Source organism: Ceratotherium simum, chromosome 6 (genome assembly GCF_057802395.1).
Source record: "Ceratotherium simum simum isolate JZ-2026a chromosome 6, ASM5780239v1, whole genome shotgun sequence".
Classification (NCBI taxonomy): Eukaryota; Metazoa; Chordata; class Mammalia; order Perissodactyla; family Rhinocerotidae; genus Ceratotherium; species Ceratotherium simum.
The window spans coordinates 85,048,543-85,068,136 of NC_141905.1; the positions used below are offsets into that span (position 1 = coordinate 85,048,543).

At 44.0% G+C, this 19,594-nt stretch overlaps 1 protein-coding gene across 3 annotated transcripts in view; it reads left to right on the forward strand.

The window, feature by feature from the left end:
* Window positions 1-19,594, forward strand: part of DOCK1 (dedicator of cytokinesis 1) — a 505,015-nt gene that overhangs the window by 385,341 nt on the left and 100,080 nt on the right. For all 3 annotated transcript variants that reach the window (XM_014794062.2, XM_014794063.2, XM_087432851.1), the window contains 2 exons: window positions 8,670-8,748; window positions 15,507-15,607. In XM_014794062.2, the coding sequence (XP_014649548.1) occupies window positions 8,670-8,748; window positions 15,507-15,607 (180 nt within the window). The remainder of the gene's footprint in view (window positions 1-8,669; window positions 8,749-15,506; window positions 15,608-19,594) is intronic.

Consider the following 19,594-nt stretch of genomic DNA (forward strand, 5'->3'; position numbering starts at 1 on the left):
GAAGGGGGCTTTTTAATGTCCTTTTGATCAACAAGTTTTATTTTCTGATGAGCCCTATCCTCCTACCTAAATAGGTGAAAAAACTCCAAAAATCTGTGTAGAAGACAGATCAAAATGAATCACAGCTTTGCAGAGATGGCAAAATTTTCTGTAAAGGGCCAGATAACTTTGCAGCACACCTACTCAACACTGCTTTTATAGTGGGAAAACAAGTGTAGAAAATCCCTAAATGAATGGGTGTGGCTGTGTTCTAGTAAAACTTTATTTATACCACCTCATCCATTATGATGGCTACTATCAAAAAAAACAAAAACTAGTTAAGTGTTGGGGATGTGGAGAACTTGGAATCCTTGTGCATTGCTGTTGGAATATAAAATAGTGCAGCCACTACAGAAAATAGTTTGGTGGTTCCTCAAAAAATTAAAAATAGAACTACCATGTGATCTGGCAATTTCGCTTCTGGGAATATACCCAAAAAATTAAAAACAGGGACTTGAAGAGACATTTGTACACCCATGGCAGCATTATTTGCAATAGCCAAAAGGTGGAAGTAACCTCAGTGTCCATCAACAGATGAATGGATAAATAAAATGTGGCATATCCATACAATGGAATATTATTCAGTCTTAAAAAGGAAGAAAATTCTGACACATGCTACAATATGGATGAACCTTGAGGACATTATGCTGAGTGAAATAAGCTGGTCACAAAAGGACAAATATTATATGATTCCACTTATATGAGGTACCTAGAATAGTCAAACTCACAGAAAGTAGAATAGTGGTTGCCAGGGACTGGGGGGTGGTAGGAATGGGGCGTTATTGTTTAATGGGTACTGTGTTTTAGTTTTGCAAGATGACAAGAGTTCTGTGGATGGATGGTGGTAGTGGTTGCACAACAGTGTGAATGTACTTAATTCCACTGAACTGGACACTTAAAAATGGTTGAAATAGTAAATTTATGTAATGTGTATTTTACCACAATTTTTTTAAAAAGCCTTTAAAAAATTTTTATTTATAAAAACAGGCCATGGGCTGTAGTTTGCTGAGCTCTCCTTTGAAGGATGGGGGAGGCCGTTGTAGCCAGTGTAGGAAGTGTGGTTCCAACCAGGTTCCAATCAGCCCCCACTGCCAGAGGCTCAGCAGGAAAGAGAGAGGGAAGGATGAATAGGTGGCGCAGAGAGGGTGTTTAGGGCAGTGAAACTATTCTGTATGATGCTGTAATGATATACAGGTGTCATTATATGTTTGTCCAAAGCCGTAGAATGTACAACACCCAGAGTGAACCCTAACGTAAACGATGGAGTTTGGCTGATAGTGACATGTCAATGTAGGTTCTTCAGTGGTAACAAATGTACCATCTGGTGCAGGATGTTGATAATGGGGGAGGAAGGGAGTATATGGGGACTCTGTAATTTCCACTCAATTTTGCTGTGAACCTAAAACTGCTCTGAGAAATAAAGTCTGTAAAAAAATAATAACGACTGGGCCGGCCCCGTGGCTTGGTGGTTAAGTGCGCGCACTCCGATGCCGGTGGCCTGGGTTCGGATCCCGGGCGCGCACCGAGGCACCACTTCTCCGTCCATCCTGAGGCCGAGTCCCACATACAGCAACTAGAAGGATGTGCAGCTGTGACATACAACTATCTACTGGGGCTTTGGGGGGAAAAAATAAATAAAATCTTTAAAAAAAAAAATAATAATAATAACGACAATAATAATGTAAGAGGGTGTAAGGGATGGGGTAGAGATGAAACAATCATGGGCAGAAGGTGATAACTGTTGAAGCTGAGTGAAGGGTACATGGTCTTTTATGCTGTCTACTTTTGTATATGTTGGAAATTTTCCTTAATACAGTGTACAAGCCACACAATCGCAGGGACTTGGTTGTATCATGCTGACCATGTAATTAAGGTTCCTAAAGAAGGCAGCATAGTTTGGTGACCAGATTGTGACCTTGGTCTAAACCTGTTCTTTCCTTCTAGGAACATGTGCTTCTGCCTCTCTGAGCTTCTGTTTCGTTATTTGTAAAATACTAGGTGATTCATACCCCACCAGACTTGAGAGCATTAAGTAACATGATTTCTATGAAAGTGACGGCAATGCTTGGAACATACGCGTTGCTCAGTTAATGCTTATCAGCAAAGCCGCAGAAACTAGTGGTGGTCAGGTGGGAGAGGAAACAGGAGAACTGTGGTTGGTCCCAGCCGCATTCAGGATTTCTCACCTCTAGCCCGTGGTGGCTCATTGGCCTCAAGTACTGTTTTGGCTGGAATTTGAGACAGAACATGCATGCAGAGTGCCACTCTATTTAGCATGCGTCAGACAAGTAGACGGGGGCCCAGAGATCTCTGCTCATGGAGACCCCACAGCAGGGATGACACAGTCAGTCCGGAGCACACCCTCCCTGGGATTTCTCTTATTCCCATGAGCATCACAGATGGAGCCTGCTTCTACCAGGGCTGGCCAGCGGAAAGGTTCGGAGCAATTTGGAGTTTAGTTAAGAATTTGATGGATGTTGAAGCCTCATTGATTTGATAAAGAAATGAGGAAGTACTGGAAAAAAGAAAAACCCCTAGTGCATTCCAGAAACAGTGGCAGTTCAATTTTTTTGCTTGATTGCTCCTGACTGCAGGTGTTCCTTCCCTGCTATAAAGTCTTCAGGGTCCCCCACTGACCACCATCCAAAGGCAGACTCTGTACCCTGGCATTTCCAACCTCTCACAATGTGGCCCCAGCCGAACCTTCCAGCCTCATTTCCAGAAAGTTCTTGTGACATTGTTCTCCTCACTATTTCCTAAATCTCAAATATAGGAGGCAGGTCCCACCCAGGCCCCCCATCTTCTCTGCATTACTCCACCTCTCCTATACTAGGGTCTTTCTTAGAAGTCCTTCCTTGTGCCTATGTGGTCTTCACTTCCCGGCCAAGGTCCCACTATAGGAAGTGGCTGATCCTATTTAGTCACTGACTTGACAAAAGAGCCACTCAGTCCAGTGTGGGATGTGCTAGACAACCGATCAGCTGAAGTAACGCATTCACTCTCTCTCCTTCCCAGCTAATTGAAGTAACATTGTCTGCATCTCTTTTATCACTTCATCTTAAGCTGCCTCTCCTTCTCAGCATTCCTGAATTATGCAGAAATCATTTTAAGGCAAATTTCTAGCTACTTACTTGACTCATTCTGCGGGGATAGAATCTGTCACTTTTAATTTCTTTCCTTTTTTCCAACCATTTTGGGCAAAACATTTTGTTAAAAGATGCATTTTTTTCCCCAGAAGAGACTCTTGTTTTAATGCCAGGGGTATTTAAATGCCCTCATATTGAACACTACAATCTAATTATGTAACTTAAAGTAAATTTAGGGAAGGAATTTAAAAAAAACCCCACAGCTTCACCATTTGAGAAATGGGGCTTTGCATTCCACTGGAAGTTCAATGTCTTTCTCAGTATTTTTCCCTCTGTAGTAATGAGGCACCTCATCTTTGAGTTTTATTGGCAGCAAACACTGGCTAACAGAGATGCTAGAAATGCCTGAGGCTCTGTCATAATAAAGTCATTTTAGTGACTGTAATTGTGCCAGGAGTTTCTAATAGTTAAATTGGTTCCTGATTATGTTCCACTTGCTAAGTTCCCCTCTACTCAATTAACACATAATTATTTAGGACTGTGCTACTTTTATTGCTGTGCACATATTTCTTTCCAATAGGCAGCTTTTGGGGACAGTCTCCTGTTGGAGCCCATGTGGCATCCCTGGCCCTTTTTGTGCAGGGACAGAGCGGAGATGTGGGCCGAATGCAAGGCCTGCAGGCCACCTTCTCTAAAATGCTTGTGGTGGGGAGGCTTGGAACTCTGCAGGTGCCTCCTCCTCCTCCTCTCGCCCAACCATACCCAGCGTGCCTCCTAAAGACGTGCAAAAGTGTAGAATTCATAGGGCATGTCTTCCCTTTTTACCAAATGCTACTTGACATTTTGGAAAGTGTCAGCAGAGATCATAGTGTGAAAATGACTTTGTATTATGTGGCGATATCTCTCTTACCTTTAATCTCAAAGTTAAAAAAGAAACCCAAAACTCTTAGAATCAAAATTCAAGGGAGCTTCGAGGCCCCATAGTTTAGTACTTTCATTTGTTGGTTGAAAATATGAGAATCTCAAAAACTCGAGCAACTTTCTGAAGGACGTGTAGCTAAATGTTTACATAGACATGAAGTGAGAGAGAGAGAGAAAGAATTGGATTAAGGCTGTAATTGTGTGTGTGTGTGTGTGTGTGTGTAGACAACAATTAAACTCATATTTGACACCGTCAGGAATTATAGTACGCCATCTTGTTTCTAGTGGGAGCTCCCTGTGGTTGAATGTCCAGGTACAAGAGAAGGAGGTCAGGACAGCTTCCCAGTTTTTTGTTTGTTTTAATTGTATGAGCTTTGGGAATGAATTATCTCTATCTCACATTGGCCCCAAATTATTTAAAATGGGTAACATTGTGATGAGATTGATAAAGATGACGCCTCTGACTTCCCGGAGACACACATCAGTTACCAAGAGGAGTGAGATCAAGTTCTTTCCGTGGGGCCATTAATAATCATATTTTCCTGAATAATTTGAATGTTTTAGAGACAGTCCATACAGACCTTAGGGCTTTTGAATCTTTTTAGGATGATGTAATTTGCCTGTACATTATTTATTTGTGTGTTTGGTTTTAACTTTAAAATTTTAGATTATTAATAAATCCTTTCATAGATTAAAAATTATTGAAAAGAATTATTAAATATAGGCTTACCTTTTTTCTTAATCATTTGACCATGTGGGACAGCATCCCTGAAAGTGTTTAATTCTCACACTGTTAGCTTTGTTTTAGAAATTGCTTAATTCTCCTAGCTGGGAATAAGACATAACTTGTTTGGCTCACAGGGTGATTAATCTTTCCCCCCAAGTCCCTCTCCTTTCTGGCAGAGTAGAAGCAGCACCTGTCTGCACTGTTCCCAGCCTCCATCTGCCCACATTCCCTGTCCCCTGCAAGCGTCTTATTCTCATGTTCTTGGGAGCTGGAAACATTACGAGCATTGTGCATGACCTCTCTTCATTGTGTCCTGATGCTTGTGTACAATCACCTTGCACAGGGAGAATAAAGAAATTCAGATGGCCAGAGGGTGGATTCCTTCCTCCTAGAGCAGGCTCAGGGTATGTTTGTTTGTTTGTTGTATTTGCATTTGGCTGATGAGAGATCTTGGGCAGATCACTGGCTCTGAGAGATCTGTTAGTGTGGGTATAAACTAATGATTCCTTAGATCAGAACATTTCAGAATATGTGTAGGGCTAAGGGGTCCTTTTAGATGCCTTGGGGGATCCTGACATGTAAAAGACTAGGCTCTTGCCATCAAGAAAAGAGCTCAGGAGGTGGAGAGGAGAATGGGGGATCCAGCTCCAAAATGCCAAAGGCCTAATGAGGAATTTGGTTAACAAAAACCTCAAAAGAGCTGAACCCCACAGTGAAAAATCTATTCGCAGTGCAAGGACTCCAGAGAGAGCTGGGGGCTGCCAAATACTCTAGCCTCCCTGAGCCCTCCGATTTGGGTCAAGGACTGATCTTCTGGGCCAGCTCATCCATCCATCATTCATCCATCTATCCATCCATCCATTCATCTATTCCTGTGGCTGATACCTAGTGAACATACGCGACGTGCCAGATGCTGACTTGGCATTGCAAGTACACGGGTGAATAGGCAGACGGGACAATTTGGGAACAGTCTGGAGGGCTTCCCTGTCCTTGAGCACAGCTCCAACAGTGCCCAGCACAAACGAGTCCCCAGGGACGCAGAGGCCAGCCCACTCGCACCGAACCCTCCCTCTCATTGCCTCCCGACAAAAAGGATGTGATCTTGAGCTGTGTTGAGCCGGTCTGAACCCTTCATTTCAGACTAGTAAGGCATCCTGCTGTCCAGTCACTAGGCTTAGCTTGTGATCCTTTCCATAATCCTCTCTGACTGAAAGCAGTTAGGCAAAAGCTTCTACTGTGATTTTCTTATTTATTTTCTCTATTTTGACATTTATTAGAAATAACTCATGAATTACAGCTGATAGATATTCTTACCTAAAAGTTAGCTTCTGTTTACATTTCTTTTTGACTAATGATTGATGTATCTTCAAGTGGACTTGAGACATTGCCAAGTTTTTAATCCCATCAAATGTGAACTGTAGGGTATAATTAACATGGGTCCTGGATGGTTCTGTGGAAGTGATGTGGCCCTTGATACGTTGAGCCGGAGCTTCATCTCACGTTGTTTCCTGCATCGATTACGGTTTTTATTTGATCTTGCCTTTAGTTTTCCTCATATGACTCACATCCTGTGTTATTTGTTTTTTGTCCTGGCTTTTTAAAAAATTCATAGTGAATCTAAATTATAGAATTTCTCTCAGCACTCCTCTTTCTCAGTTGTCAGTGCGTTAAAAAGTTTTCTTTAGCCTTCATATTATTTCAGCATGGCATATTTTTTTTAAAAAGTCATTTTGAGAAATATCTTTATTTAACCAGATGAAATTGTTCCAAAGCTTAATTAGAAGTAGCATATTGCAACTGTTTGGGTGCTATCTTGAGGCAAAATGATTATCCTGTAATAATAATGCATGTTCTGGTAAGCTTGTCATTATTGTCGTGGAGCGCTGCAGAGAGGGTCTTCCTTCAAGCTCATAAGGACCCTGGGGTACTCTAGTGAACAGCTGAGTTCTGAAGCTGAAGGAAAAATTAAGGAAAAAGTTTGTTAGTGGCCATAAGCCCCGTGTTTTTGTGCTACAGGAGAGCCACCCCCCTAATGACGGGAAGTTGTCTTATTCCGTCGACGCTTGGGGGATTTTCTTTGGTTGCTGGCATTAATGCAAGTCATGTCCCCAGATGTTATCTGAACGCAGTTGCCAAGGGTCAGGTGTGCAGGTGGGTAAACCATCTTCTCTTTAGCCATGCATCCACGCGTCCTGTACTTTGGAGGGCTGAACACGGCATGGGACACCCCAGCCTGAGACTGGAGGGCTGATTAGGGTTGCCGAGTGTCCTGTACATACAAGGCATGTCCTGAACTTAGTGATTTTGCGCTGGTCCTGTATTAACTTTTCAGGATGCACTAAATGCCCTATATTCAGCTTTTTTCAATAAATTACAAAATTCAGCAATAAGAACTATTTTTCACATTTAACTGGGCATCCTATATTTGCAAAATCTGGCAACCTTAAGGCTGATGGATGCTGCTGCCCAGTCTGTGCTCCTGGTTAATGCACAAGGCTGGGATCCCCACGTCCCTCCATTAATAGTCACTTGAAACACTAATTCCTCCTTTCTGTTTATGTTTAACGTGACCACCCCTAGTGGCCTAAACCAGGGAAGAATTCAAATAACTCGGACTACAGTTTTCTTCAGTGACTGAGATAGCAAACTCCATCACAGGCCGTTGGTCACACCTGTTTCAGCCCTAGATCCCGCTGATGGGTGTCTTAATGAAACCATGTCTGCAAATCCCCTTTCTTAGAGCTGTACACAGTACGAGTGTGAGAGAAACTGCCGTGACGGGGTGTGGGGCAGCAGGGGATGGTGGGCGAGGGTGATAGAGACCTCCTTAAAGCCCCGGGTGGAGATTGCCTTCCTCCCTCCTCGAAGGTGACTGGCCTTTAATGGCTCTGGGATGGCCAGGGATGGGCAGCTTCTCCAGGCGTGCAGAGCTAAAGAGATCATGTTGTCAGAGAGCGCTGGTTCCTAGTAACCTAGATTCTCTTATACTTTCTGGCTGCTTCCTGCTGTCTAAATAGAGGGAGTGTAATTAAGTTTATTATCTGTGACCTGATGCTAATTCCTCTTGCATCCTGCCTTTGTGCAAAGGGAGAAGGGTCATTTAAAAAGAAGTATCTGAACTAAGCTTTATTATTGTAAACACTCTCAAGGGTAATAAAACAAATCTACTGAATGAATAAGCTTGTGAAAGGCTTAGCACTCTGGAGTCATTTATGAGCCCAAATTTCATGTTTCATCATAGAAAAGTAAAAGTCAAGGTATTGAAGGATGTGGTATTTTGCTGTGGGTGCTTAAAATTCTGCATCGTCAATGAATCAGTGAATTAAGATTCCTGCTAAAATTCTTGTCAAATCACTTACATATCTTTTAAAATTTGATTTAAACAAGTAAACAGTGACCAAAATTAGCATTTGGAGTATAGGATTAATGATACTGAAGTAAGCCATACCTCCAAACATACTGATATTTCACCAACCTGTGTTAAGCCCGATAGCTGGTATGTATCAGTACTTTCAAATGCTTAACTTTAAAAAGCCAGCTAAGCAAAGACCAATTTAATAATGTAACAGTAAGACATTGTGACTTGAGAAAAGGATTTAATTTGCACCTTTTTTTTCAAATTAAGTTTTTTTAGTGATACTTTTCATATGTTACTTTCAGGTACTGTTATTTTGGTCTGTTTCTTTTATTCTGCATGTGCTAATTTCTTTGATTAATTTGGAGAACATCTGCATATAAATCTCTGGTCTTTTTACTGGCAAAATCTCGCAGCTTTTCACAGGACTTAGAGAGTTCACGTTCCAGACAGTCTCAGATTGTATCTAATTGAAATGCCAGATCTACAAAGGTGCCAGAGCAAAAGTGTGTAATTATGTAATTTTCTCTTGATCTTTCAGAGTCTTCCTGCGAGCGATTAATCAGTATGCAGATATGCTGAACAAGAAATTTCTGGATCAAGCCAACTTTGAGCTACAGGTAAGAGAAGAGGTAGACATGACCTTTGTTGGGAAATCACGTTAAAACAAATTGCTCATCTGAGCCAATATCTTCTGTTTCTAATCCTCGAGTTTAATTGGTCTCCCATCCAAGATGTGGAGATGGAATTTACAATATGGACATTTGGAACCGGAGGATTGAAAATTATGCCCTTGGGGTATTTGCTCAATTTAGCTACGAAGGAGATGGAGCTGTTTCAGAAAGTATTGAATCAGAGTGACAAGTAGGGACTCTGAGCAGGGAGGCCACCACGTCTCAGTTGGTGTGGCTGCCAAGATTGTCTCAGATCATCCTAACATGGGGAGGAAAGGAGCCTCAGAGGAGGCCAAGTGGCTTTGCATCACTGAGCTCAGCTTGCTTGTAGAACTCCGTTTTTCGCTGATTATTCTCTCCCTGCTTTATGCTACCCACAGTGGCCTTTACCAGGCAAAAGACCCTACCCCCATACCCCTGGGTTTTGGTCAGCCAGTCAGTCTTAGCCCTACTTCTTCAGTACTTGCAAAGAGTGTGTGTGTGTGCGTGCATGATAAGGACTGATTTTGCCTGGTGTGATTTCTTACTATGCCTCTGGTATTTGGGGCTCTCAGTTCCTTTGTACTCCAGATGTGTTTCTGCTAATAACGATTTTGACACTCTTATTACTTAGTTTAGTTCACTAAAGTTTGCAAATAAAAAAAGCATCCAGATGCAAACGGCATGTTAGTTTCCTGGGCAGGATTGTTCACTGAGAAGGAACCTGAGGATTTCTGTACACTCAGTGGGTGGTCCAGTTCTGTTATCTGTTCCCAGACACTGTCTTTTTGCATTGCCTTCTGAACATTTAGAGCTAATGTGATAGTTTATTAGATTGGGTTCTAAGGTGCCTATGCCCTTATTTCTTTTAAAATTTAAAATTTCTGATTTATCAACATTATAGATTATTAGTATGTAGTATAACAAGCACTATGTATCTAAAAATGTTATTTATTCACAATTTTTAATTTTGTATTATTTTCTCTGCTTAATGCTTGTTTTCACATGTCCTAAAACACAGATGTATACTCATTGTGAATATTTATCACTGTAGATCAGCACCTTGAGTGAAATATGAGACTCGTTCCTACCCTTTTCCCCTCCACAGGGTAAATTTTAATTAGGGTGACTTTTAACTAATTGTTGTGGGTTCTTCCTGATGCTTCTTTAAGTGTTTATATGGACCTATGCATCCTTTCTGTTGGCTTTTAACATGAATTGGAGCATACTCTATATGCTTTTCAGTTCTGTCGTATTCCACAATATAAAAATACAACATTTGGGCAGGCATTCCTGCACCGATGACCTACAGGCTGTTCCCAGTTTTTCCCTGTTCCGAGCAATGCTAGCATGAGCAGTCTGACATGTGCATCTCAGTGCTGCATTGCTCTAGAACAGGGTCCTAGAAGCATAATTGCCAGGCTGAATGGTAAAAAATTTTAAGTTTAATGGACATTGATAAATTACCCTTCTAAAATGCTTTAGCAATTTGCAATCCCACCAACCTTCTTTGAAAGCAGGTACTGTCTAGAATCTTCTCCAACACCAATTTCTTTAAAATTGTTGTCTCTTACATTTGTTGGGATTTCTCTGATTGCTAGTTAGGCTGAGACTACTTCCTGCCTGTGTGATTTCTACTATGAACTGTCTGATCGTTTCCTCTGCTCATTTTTCTGTTGGGCTATTTGTTGTACATTTTGTAAGTTGAAATTCTTGATATAGCCTAGTTACAGGTTTAGGCTTATCATGTAGAAATATTTAGTTTTTCTGCAGTCAAATCTGTCATTTCTTTTATGGCTCTTGGGTTTTATGTTTTGCTTGGCAAACCCTTCTTTGCTTCAATGTTATAAATGTAACTATTTTTTATGTAGTTAGTATCTGCTAATACCTTTATAGTTGTGCTTTTTTTTTTGCTTTTAACTTTCCAGTGATTAATCCATCTGGAATTTCTATAGTTAGTGTTAGGAGGAAGAGTTTAACTTCACTTTTCCCCACATCATTTCATGAATAGGTTCTTCTTTCCCAATGATTTGAATTGCCACTGTAAAAAACACGATTGCAAATGTATGTATGTGTCAGTTCTATTTCCTGTGTTCTTACCGACTGGTTTTATACCCAGCTAGTAAAGCCAGGACTTTCCTGTTAGTGTGTTATTACAAAATTATCTTAGCTCTTCTTGTGTATTTTCTCTTCCATGTGAAATTCAAAACCAGCTTAACGTTTTTTTTTTTTTTAAGTGCTTCTTGTATTTTAATTGAGATTCCACTGAATTTATAAATAAATGTAGGAGATATGTTACAGTATTTAGGTGAATCCTTTGCTGTATTTATTTTTTCCCATCCCATACAGGAATATTTAGGTCTCCTTTTTGTGTGCTTCATTAGGTTTTCTCATTTGATCCATGTAGGCCTTACCTATTACTTGCTGGGTAGATTGCTGTGTACGTTAAGTGTGGCTGCTGTGAGTGTGGCCTCCTTTTTCCCGACATGTTGGTTATTGCTGCCCTTGTTCATTGTTTCATGAGTAAGGTCCCCTGGATGCTCTCCTCGCACCCACACACCTTAGCAGCAATGTGCTCTTTCAGCCCAACATGGCGCCTTGCCCCTTGGCAGGTGTGAAGTGCATTCCATCCTGAAGGCACCCACTTTCCTACTTGGGGAGTGCTTGGGTGCCATATGGGGAGGCGGCCTTCAGCACGTGCTCCAGGCAGCTGGCGCTCTGACGAGGCCCATTTTTATGTTCCTACGTCCTTACGTTTGCTGGACAGTTCTCTCTCCTGGCACTTCCTTCTCCTTTAACTAACCAACCCTGAGGGCTGCTACTTCCCTTCTTTTCCCTCTGCTCCTCGTCAGCTAGCTTCTCATTTCTGGCAAGTACAGTAGGAAGAACTCCTTTTCTTAACCTTCTAATAGTAGGCTGCCAAACTGACACCCTATCGCCTCCTCAATACTGTAGTGTGTATTTCCTACAAATAGGGGCTTTCTCCTACATAACTGCAGTAAAACTACCAAAATCAGGAAATTTACATTGTTATTACTCCTGTCTAGTCCTCAGACCCCATTCGAGTTCAGGTGTTCCAATCACATAGGCATCTCAATCATAGGTCAGCATCACCCGTTGCAGTTACTTGTCATATGCATTGCTTACAGTATTGTTTTTTTTTAATGTTGAATTTTTATACAATTTTTAAAGAAAAATCATATAAAATCATATGGGCGTCCCAATCGTAGGTCAGCATCACCCATTGCAGTTACTTATCATATGCATTGCTTACAGTATTGTTTTTTTCTAATGTTGAATTTTTATATGATTTTTGAAGACTTTTTACAGCAGTTTTAGGTTCACAGAAAAATTGAGTGGATGGTGCAGAGATTTCCCATATGCCACCTCTCCCCACACATGCACGGCCTCCCCCGCTATCAGCATCCTGCACTGGAGTGGTACATTTGTTACAATCAATGAACCTGCATTGATGCAACATGATCACCCAGAGTCCATAGTTTACAGTACAGTTCTCTCTTGGTGTTGTACATTTTGGGGGTTTGAACAAATGTATAATGACTTGTATCCACTATTATAGTATCGTACAGAGTATTACCATTGTAGTATCATAAAGGGTATTTTCACTGCCCCGCTCTGTGCTCCACCTATTCATCCCTCCCTCCCCGCTCTGCGTTCAGTTTCTGTGTCTCTCTTGTCTCCTTCAGGCTAGAACAGTTCCTCACTCTTTCTTGACTCTCCTGTCCTTAACACTTTTGAAGAGCACAAGCCTGTTATTTGCAGAAGGCCCCACAGTGTGGGCTGTCTCATGTTTCCTTGTGCTTGGACCCAGGCTGTACCTTTAGCAGGAATATCACTGAAGCGATGACCCCCCCATGCCACACCCTTCCAACCCCTGGGGGGCCCGCCTCATCCTGCTCAGGCTCTGGTAGCTGCTAAGGGATTTTTGAGGTATAGACAGCATGCAGCCTCCCCATTCCTGAGGAAATAGACATCTCCTGTTTGTTCCAGTCTTGCTTCACATGTGGAGAGCAGAGTCGCCAGGTGTGCAGAACACAAGGGAACAAACCTCCTTCTTCAGGGCATTCATGACACTGTTCCCATAAGTGTCTCCCAGGGCAGGGGTTTTAGGAGACTTCTGGCTCAGCAGTCATCCTGGTTGTGTGAATGAAGAGAAGGAACAGGGAGTGAGGGATGCTGGCATTTAGAAGGAACATTCATGTTGTTTTTACAGGCAGCAGCTATACATTAAAATATGTTCTGGGTCCTGCTCTGGCCGTGCCCCTGACAGTGACTCTCAGGATGCACCTGATAGTGGCCAGTGATTCCTGCCAGTGCTGTGACAGGAGGGCATTGCCAAAGGAGACAGGCGGCAGTAGGTGGGAAGTGTTGGTTCCAAAAACAGAAGAAGCAACTTGTACTTTATTGATTTGAGCCACCCCTTTCCTTGTAAAAGGAGCTAAAAGAGAAAGCGCCTTTGTGGGCAGTGAAGGAGTGTGGCTTATGAGGTCCGGGACACCCTGCTCGAGACCCTTGTTCCATGTCACATGTGACTTGTGGCCTTGGGCGAGTCTCTGAACCTCATCTGAGAAATGGGGGAGCAGCACTTCCCTGGTGAGTTCTGCAGCGATCAACGAGCTGCTGTGTTACTGCAGAAAGTGCCCAGTTTGTGAGAGGTGCTGCATAAATGGAAGCCCAGCACACTCTTACTTACATCCGTGCTTTAAAATTTCCACTTACTTCACAGGTAGCTAAAAAGAAGGTCAATACTGTTAACTCTATGTAACTTTATATAACTCTTTGCAGCTGTCTCATTTGATATGATAAATATTATCCTCGTTTTGTAAATGGGAAAACTGACACCCACAAATTTCTTCTAAAGAACACTGAAGGCACGTTTGAGCCTGGACATGTGATGGAAACTCTGACCATCCAGGCTATTTGCCACTGGGAGCAGAGGAAAGTTCCCCTGAATTGTTCTCTGGGACACGAACAGTCAGTTCCTCAACTGGCAAACAGCCCTCTGCTCTGGAGTTGATGAGTAACTGTAATGGCCAGACTCTCTGAGCCCCTGCTGTAGTTCCGGGGGCGGGGGGGTCGGTCTCCCCACTTGTCTCTCACTCCCTCCCCCCACTTCCCAGCTGGTGCTGCCTTCTGAGAGGAAATGTCTATTGAGTTTTATGTTGCGTCTGAGAAATCCCCGTGGGTGCATCCCTCAATTACTGGTTGTGATTGATGGATCACTTACTTTATGCCAGACGTGGGATCCTGCCCCCACCCCACCGCATCATGGGGCGTAGAGGGAGGACGGTTAAGGCAGGACTACAGTGTCTGCCATGGAGGGTGGACTGAGCGTCACTGTAGGGACAGACTGCAGTGCTGTGAGGGAGAAGAGAGGACAAACGTGCCTGGTCCAGGTGTGCTACCACATGGTCAGGGAGGAGAGGTGGGTGGGCCGGGTGTCTGCAAAAGCCCCAGAGTGGGAGAGTGTTGGTTCAGGGGTCTGATGGGAAGGCACACGAGATGCAGCGTGAGTGGGAAGGCAGAGGGAGCGAGAGTGGCAGACTCACCCTCGGGACTGTTATGACCTGAAAGGTGTGGGAAGTTCCCGAAGGGTTTGAGTGTGGCTCCCTAGGATTGTTGTTAGTTCCCTGTGGCTGCACTGGGGACAGTGGGTTTGAGAGGGACGAGGCCAGAGACAGGAAACAGGAAACAGGCTGTTGTGGTCTGTGAGGGAGGGAGCTGACCCGGATTGTGCGATAGCCCTGGGACTGATACAAAGGCGATGGACTTGGGGGGTGTTCATAGGCTGAAAGCAGAAGGACTTGCTGGTTGATCTGATGAGATGCGGGAAGGGACAGACCCAGAGTGAGTCCCAGGGCTCTCGCCTGGGCAGTGGGAGGTGGATGCTGGTGCCGTTTGTTGAGTGCCAGTGAACAAGCAAAAGCATCCTCGTTTGTGATCCAAGAATTCTTCCTTCATTTTAATTATCTTGACCCTGTCTTAAACATTGATATCACCAAGAGGTATCAGCTCATGACTTCAGGACTCTACCTATACTAACATTTCTTGTTGAAGAACACTTTCATAGCAGCAAGTCTAGGTTACTGTGTCCAAATACACAGACCTTTATGATGAGAAAATCATTTCATAGTAAATTGTCTTTTAAGCCCTGTATAGTCCGTAAATCCTTGAAATATGAAATGTTTGATCTTTTTATTTCTGTTTTCCTTAATTGTCTAGGGTTTATATATATTTTTAGTATCAGAAAAAAAATCATAAATTATAGAAATCTATATGCTATTAAGTAAGGGGCTCCATAATACAATAATAATGAGATAACATTTATTACGTGCTTATTGCCTGCTCGGCACCACCAGAAAGCCTCTGCATTATTTACTGCTTTTATCCTCCAGCAATCCCATAAGGTAGGTCCTACTGGAATTCCCATTTTACCAATGAGGGAGCCGAGGCCCAGAGAGGTTTGATTATTTGCCTAAGTAAGTGGCAGAGCTGGGATTTGCTCACATGCACTGTGACCTCAGAGCCCGTGCTCAGCCGTGAACCACACTGTGGGTGGCTGGCTGGCAATTTGTACATAGTGAGTGCGGTTTTTTAAACATTTCAGAAGTGTATGCTGGGCAAGTGATAAATGTCTCAGGGCATTTTTGAGACCTGATATTAAGCTGTCCAAAACTTAACATGTCTTCCTTTTTGGTTTTCAGCTGTGGAACAACTACTTTCACCTGGCTGTCGCTTTCCTTACTCAAGAGTCCTTGCAACTGGAGAATTTTTCAAGTGCTAAGAGAGCCAAAATCCTTAACAAGTAAGTCCGAGTCCAGCCCTGAAATCACAGGCAGGAGCCTGCAACTCTATTAGCATAATTTTCGTGTAGTCTCTCAAAGCCAACTTGGTGCAAATTGAGATGTAATCACGGTGTAATGAAAGGGTGGTTTCAAATCATGAGTCAGGTATTGCCTTTTCTAACCCCTGAATCAAGATCTAAAATTGCAGGATTCATCTGGTGGCTTCAAAGTCAGTGTAATTCAAGACTGTCGGCAGCACCCACAATGGGAGTTTTGGGAGATCATTGCTTTTGCCACGCATTATTCTGATGTTGTTCCACGTGTGGTTTACTTTATTGCTTGATTCTCTAATGCTGCTTTGAAAAAGGAAGCTTCTGACGAAAGCTCTTGGCACTGTTGGGATTGTTGCACAGCTCATTGTGGGGAGGGAGATGTCCATGGTTTCCTTCTTTGGAAGGTGTTAGCCCGGTCCTCTTCCACGTAGGAGACCTGAAGGGACTGAACTAGCCTTTGGATGGTCCTAAAAACCTCTCAGAAGCCCCGTGGAGGCCAAGATCCCTGCCTGGCTCCTTCAGCTCTGCATCCTGCACAGCTCCTGGTCCAGTATAACACAAGAACTCTTGCATAGGTTTCTTTCCAACCTCTGGGCCCCCCGAGGGTCTGGCCTCCTGTCTTTCTGCCTCAGTTTCGCTGACTTCTCACTTCTCGGAGTACCCCTTTCACCGGAACTCTTGAGAAGAGGTCTCAAATTGCTCCCACTTTACTGAGTCATCAGCCCCTGTTTGTCGTTTAACGATGCCTCTGCCTTCTGTTCACTGTTCCAAGGCTTTGCCAGCCCCGTGCTGCTCCCTGAGGTTAGAGTCCAGAGGGAGTCTCGGAAGGTGACAGTGGCTTGGCCCTTCTCAGATTTGTGAGTGTGTATCTCACTGCAGGCCACGTGGCAAGCACGTTTTCCCTGAGGAGGAAGCATTATTTCAGCAAATATTTGTTGAGCAGGCACTACGTGCCAGCGACTATCTAAGCACTTTGTGTGCATTTTTCACATACAATCATTGAAACAAAAACCAAAACTATTCATTAGATTCTCTTCTCATCCTTATTTTCCAGATGAGGAAGGTAAAGCACATTATGGACAAGTCATGTGGCCAGTGTCACACACCTGGCTGTTCTCATCCAGGCAGTGCAGAGCCCAAGATTTTAACCTATGCTGCTTTTAGAACCTTCAATCCTTTCATCTGTGTCCATCTGCATAAGGGTCAGCCTTCATCGGGCCGTCTCTCTTTCATGCTTCCTCAGTTCAGTGACTCCAGTCTACTGGCCATTGATGTAGACAAGCTGTTAAGAAAAGGAAAATGCACCTCTTGTCCAAGCACCCAGAATGGTGTAGGCAAAGTGGGTGCCCACCGGTGACCACAGGGATAGCATGCAGCAGCAGCAGCAGCCGCCTCGGAGCCAACATGGGTTTTATCACTCGCCTTGGCTCAAGAGACAGACTTTTCCAGGTGGCACTTTCTGGGGACTGGCTCAACAGAGATGCTTCCACTTTGCAAAGTTTACATCCCTTTGGGGCTTGTCCCAAGTTAGGGATGGCTGCTAGTGGTTGCTGTTGCCCTTGTTTAAATGCTCTCATGGTGAAAGTTGTGTGTAGTAGAAACGGTGATAACCTGCACACTCTGAGAACAACACTTCACAACTCGTTCACAGCCACTCCCGGACGCCCGGGCTCCTGGTTCTCCTGTCCTGCAGGAGGAAAGCTCGGCCGCAGCAGGTGGATTCTCCTGCCACGTGTGTGCAGGGCTCTCTGTGGGGTGAGGTTGAGATCCAAACCCAGCTCCAGCCGATGGTGGAACCCATTCTTTGTCAATCACACGGCAGCGTCTACACTTAGAGATGCCTGTGGGAGAAGAAGTGAATTTAAACCAGAAATCTGCCTGAAAAGAGCTGACATCCTTTTGCGGTTTTCAGAATAAAACAATTTGCTTCTGAGTGTTCTCCAGGCCAGGGCGGGGTAGCTCTGCAGAGGGCTTTCTCCTGTTGGTGTGAGCGTGAATGTCTCAGCTAAAGCAACGTAATTATATGCGTTCACCGCGCAGGGCCTTGGCTGCCAAAGAAAACGTTTGCTTCCCACATAGCTTTGTGCATTCTGGGGCTTCAAAGCCGAGCAAAATTAAACACAGCCAGCTGGTATTTCCCCATCCAGAGCCGGCAGGGCCTCTGAATTGGGCTTTTAGTATTCTCTGTCTCACAACCGTGGCCGTAAGAGACTCCGGATTTTCCCTTTGAAATTTTCTCATGGACTCCCTGAAGAAAAAAACCGCAAGCATTTCAGAAGTTGTCTTTGTAAGACTGTGGCAGGACTGCCTCAGCCCCTGTGCAGCCCCAGAGGCCATCTCCCAGGGGTGTAGGCTCGGTCTGTGTCCAGGCCACCGAGGAGAAAGCGTTCTCCCATCTGAGAGAAGCCTCTTGGCCTAAGATGCATGGCAGGTGCACGTGTGTTTGTTGTATGCTTCATGCCTCTTACTATACCTTCAACACTTTATAATCAATGTGCAATTTTTATTTCTTAATAGCTAAACCTGAATAAGAAATATTTGAAGACATCCTACACAAATGCTTAAATTTTCTAGACATGCCTAGGCCCTGGAAATGTTTTAATTTGTTTCAAGTTGTGCCCTGTGCTCAGTCAGGCCAGGGTCCTAGTGCTAGGGCCCCAGAGATAAGAAGTTCACCGTCTATGGGGAGGTAGATATGCAAAAATAATAACGATTGGAGTGGAGCGTAGCTGCTAACCGGGTGCCTTGGCCACCTGGGGATGGGCAGGTGGGACTCATCCTGGGAGGCCAGAGGGCCTTGGGCAGCGTGAACCTCTGGGCTGGGTGGTGAAGGAGGCTGAGATCTTTACCAAATTGACTGACTGAGCCAAGTGTCAACAAACGGCCAGTCCCAAAGGGGACATCAGGTTCTAACGGGCATGGCCTGCTCTACAAGCAAAGAGAGGCTCTGGGTTGGTGAAATGTAAGTGAGTGGCTGGGCCTGGAGGGCTGGGACTTGGGGCAGGGCAGGACAGGCCCAGTGATTTGGGAATTAGCCCCACTGGTCTGAACAAATGGCTGGGTGCTGGTTTAGAGCACAGTGGAGCATCATTCATGTGGTTATTTTTTCTAGAGGGAAAGCCCATGGTGTCTGAAAGTGGAGCGATGCCACACCCATTAGCAGCCTCTGGCCGTCTCCATACTGGCCTGTCTACTGCTCTAGGGTCTGTGAATCCAACCAAGTGCATCTGAGTAAGGGCTGTGGAACCTCACACACACACCCCTTCCTCTTCCTCTTCGTTTCTGCCAGGCCCTACTGCTCCTCACATCTGCCAGATTGACAGCACTACGGCTCAAAACAATAGAAAACTTCAGGATCAGAAGATCTGCCTGTTCATTCCCTCTCGTTAAGCTCTCCATCCTCCTGATGACCCAGTTTGGGAGATAATTAGGATATTCATTCCAAAGACATTCCTCAAAGGGCATGGGAGTAACATAAAAGAATGGGCCATACCACTCAGAGAACTGATTATGGCAACAAATTTAGTACAAGATTTGCCAATAACTGCAAAATAAATAACCCCTAGGAATCAAAGTCCGCAATAAGAAAATTTAACTGACTCACCCTTCAGACATTCTTGGTGCTCGTGACTCCTAACAAAGGACAGAGGTGTCAGTGGGGTGCTAAGCCTGACCATCATTTCTTCCTCTAATCCCACCCTCCAAGTCTTGTACATTATTGGGGCTCAGGAAATAGGAGTCAGATGTGAAAGAGCTGACTTTTGATTAGCATCCAGCTTGACCATTTTAATACACAAGACACTGTGTCTCCTAGTGTGGGACGGTGTGGTGCGTGACTGCAGACAGGTGTCTGTGTTCAGGACCAGACTTCGTTCTGGGTGAGAAAAGGGGTTCATGAATTGACTCTCCAGTATATCTAAGCATAAAATGCCCACCTAAAATTTTTAGCCTGAG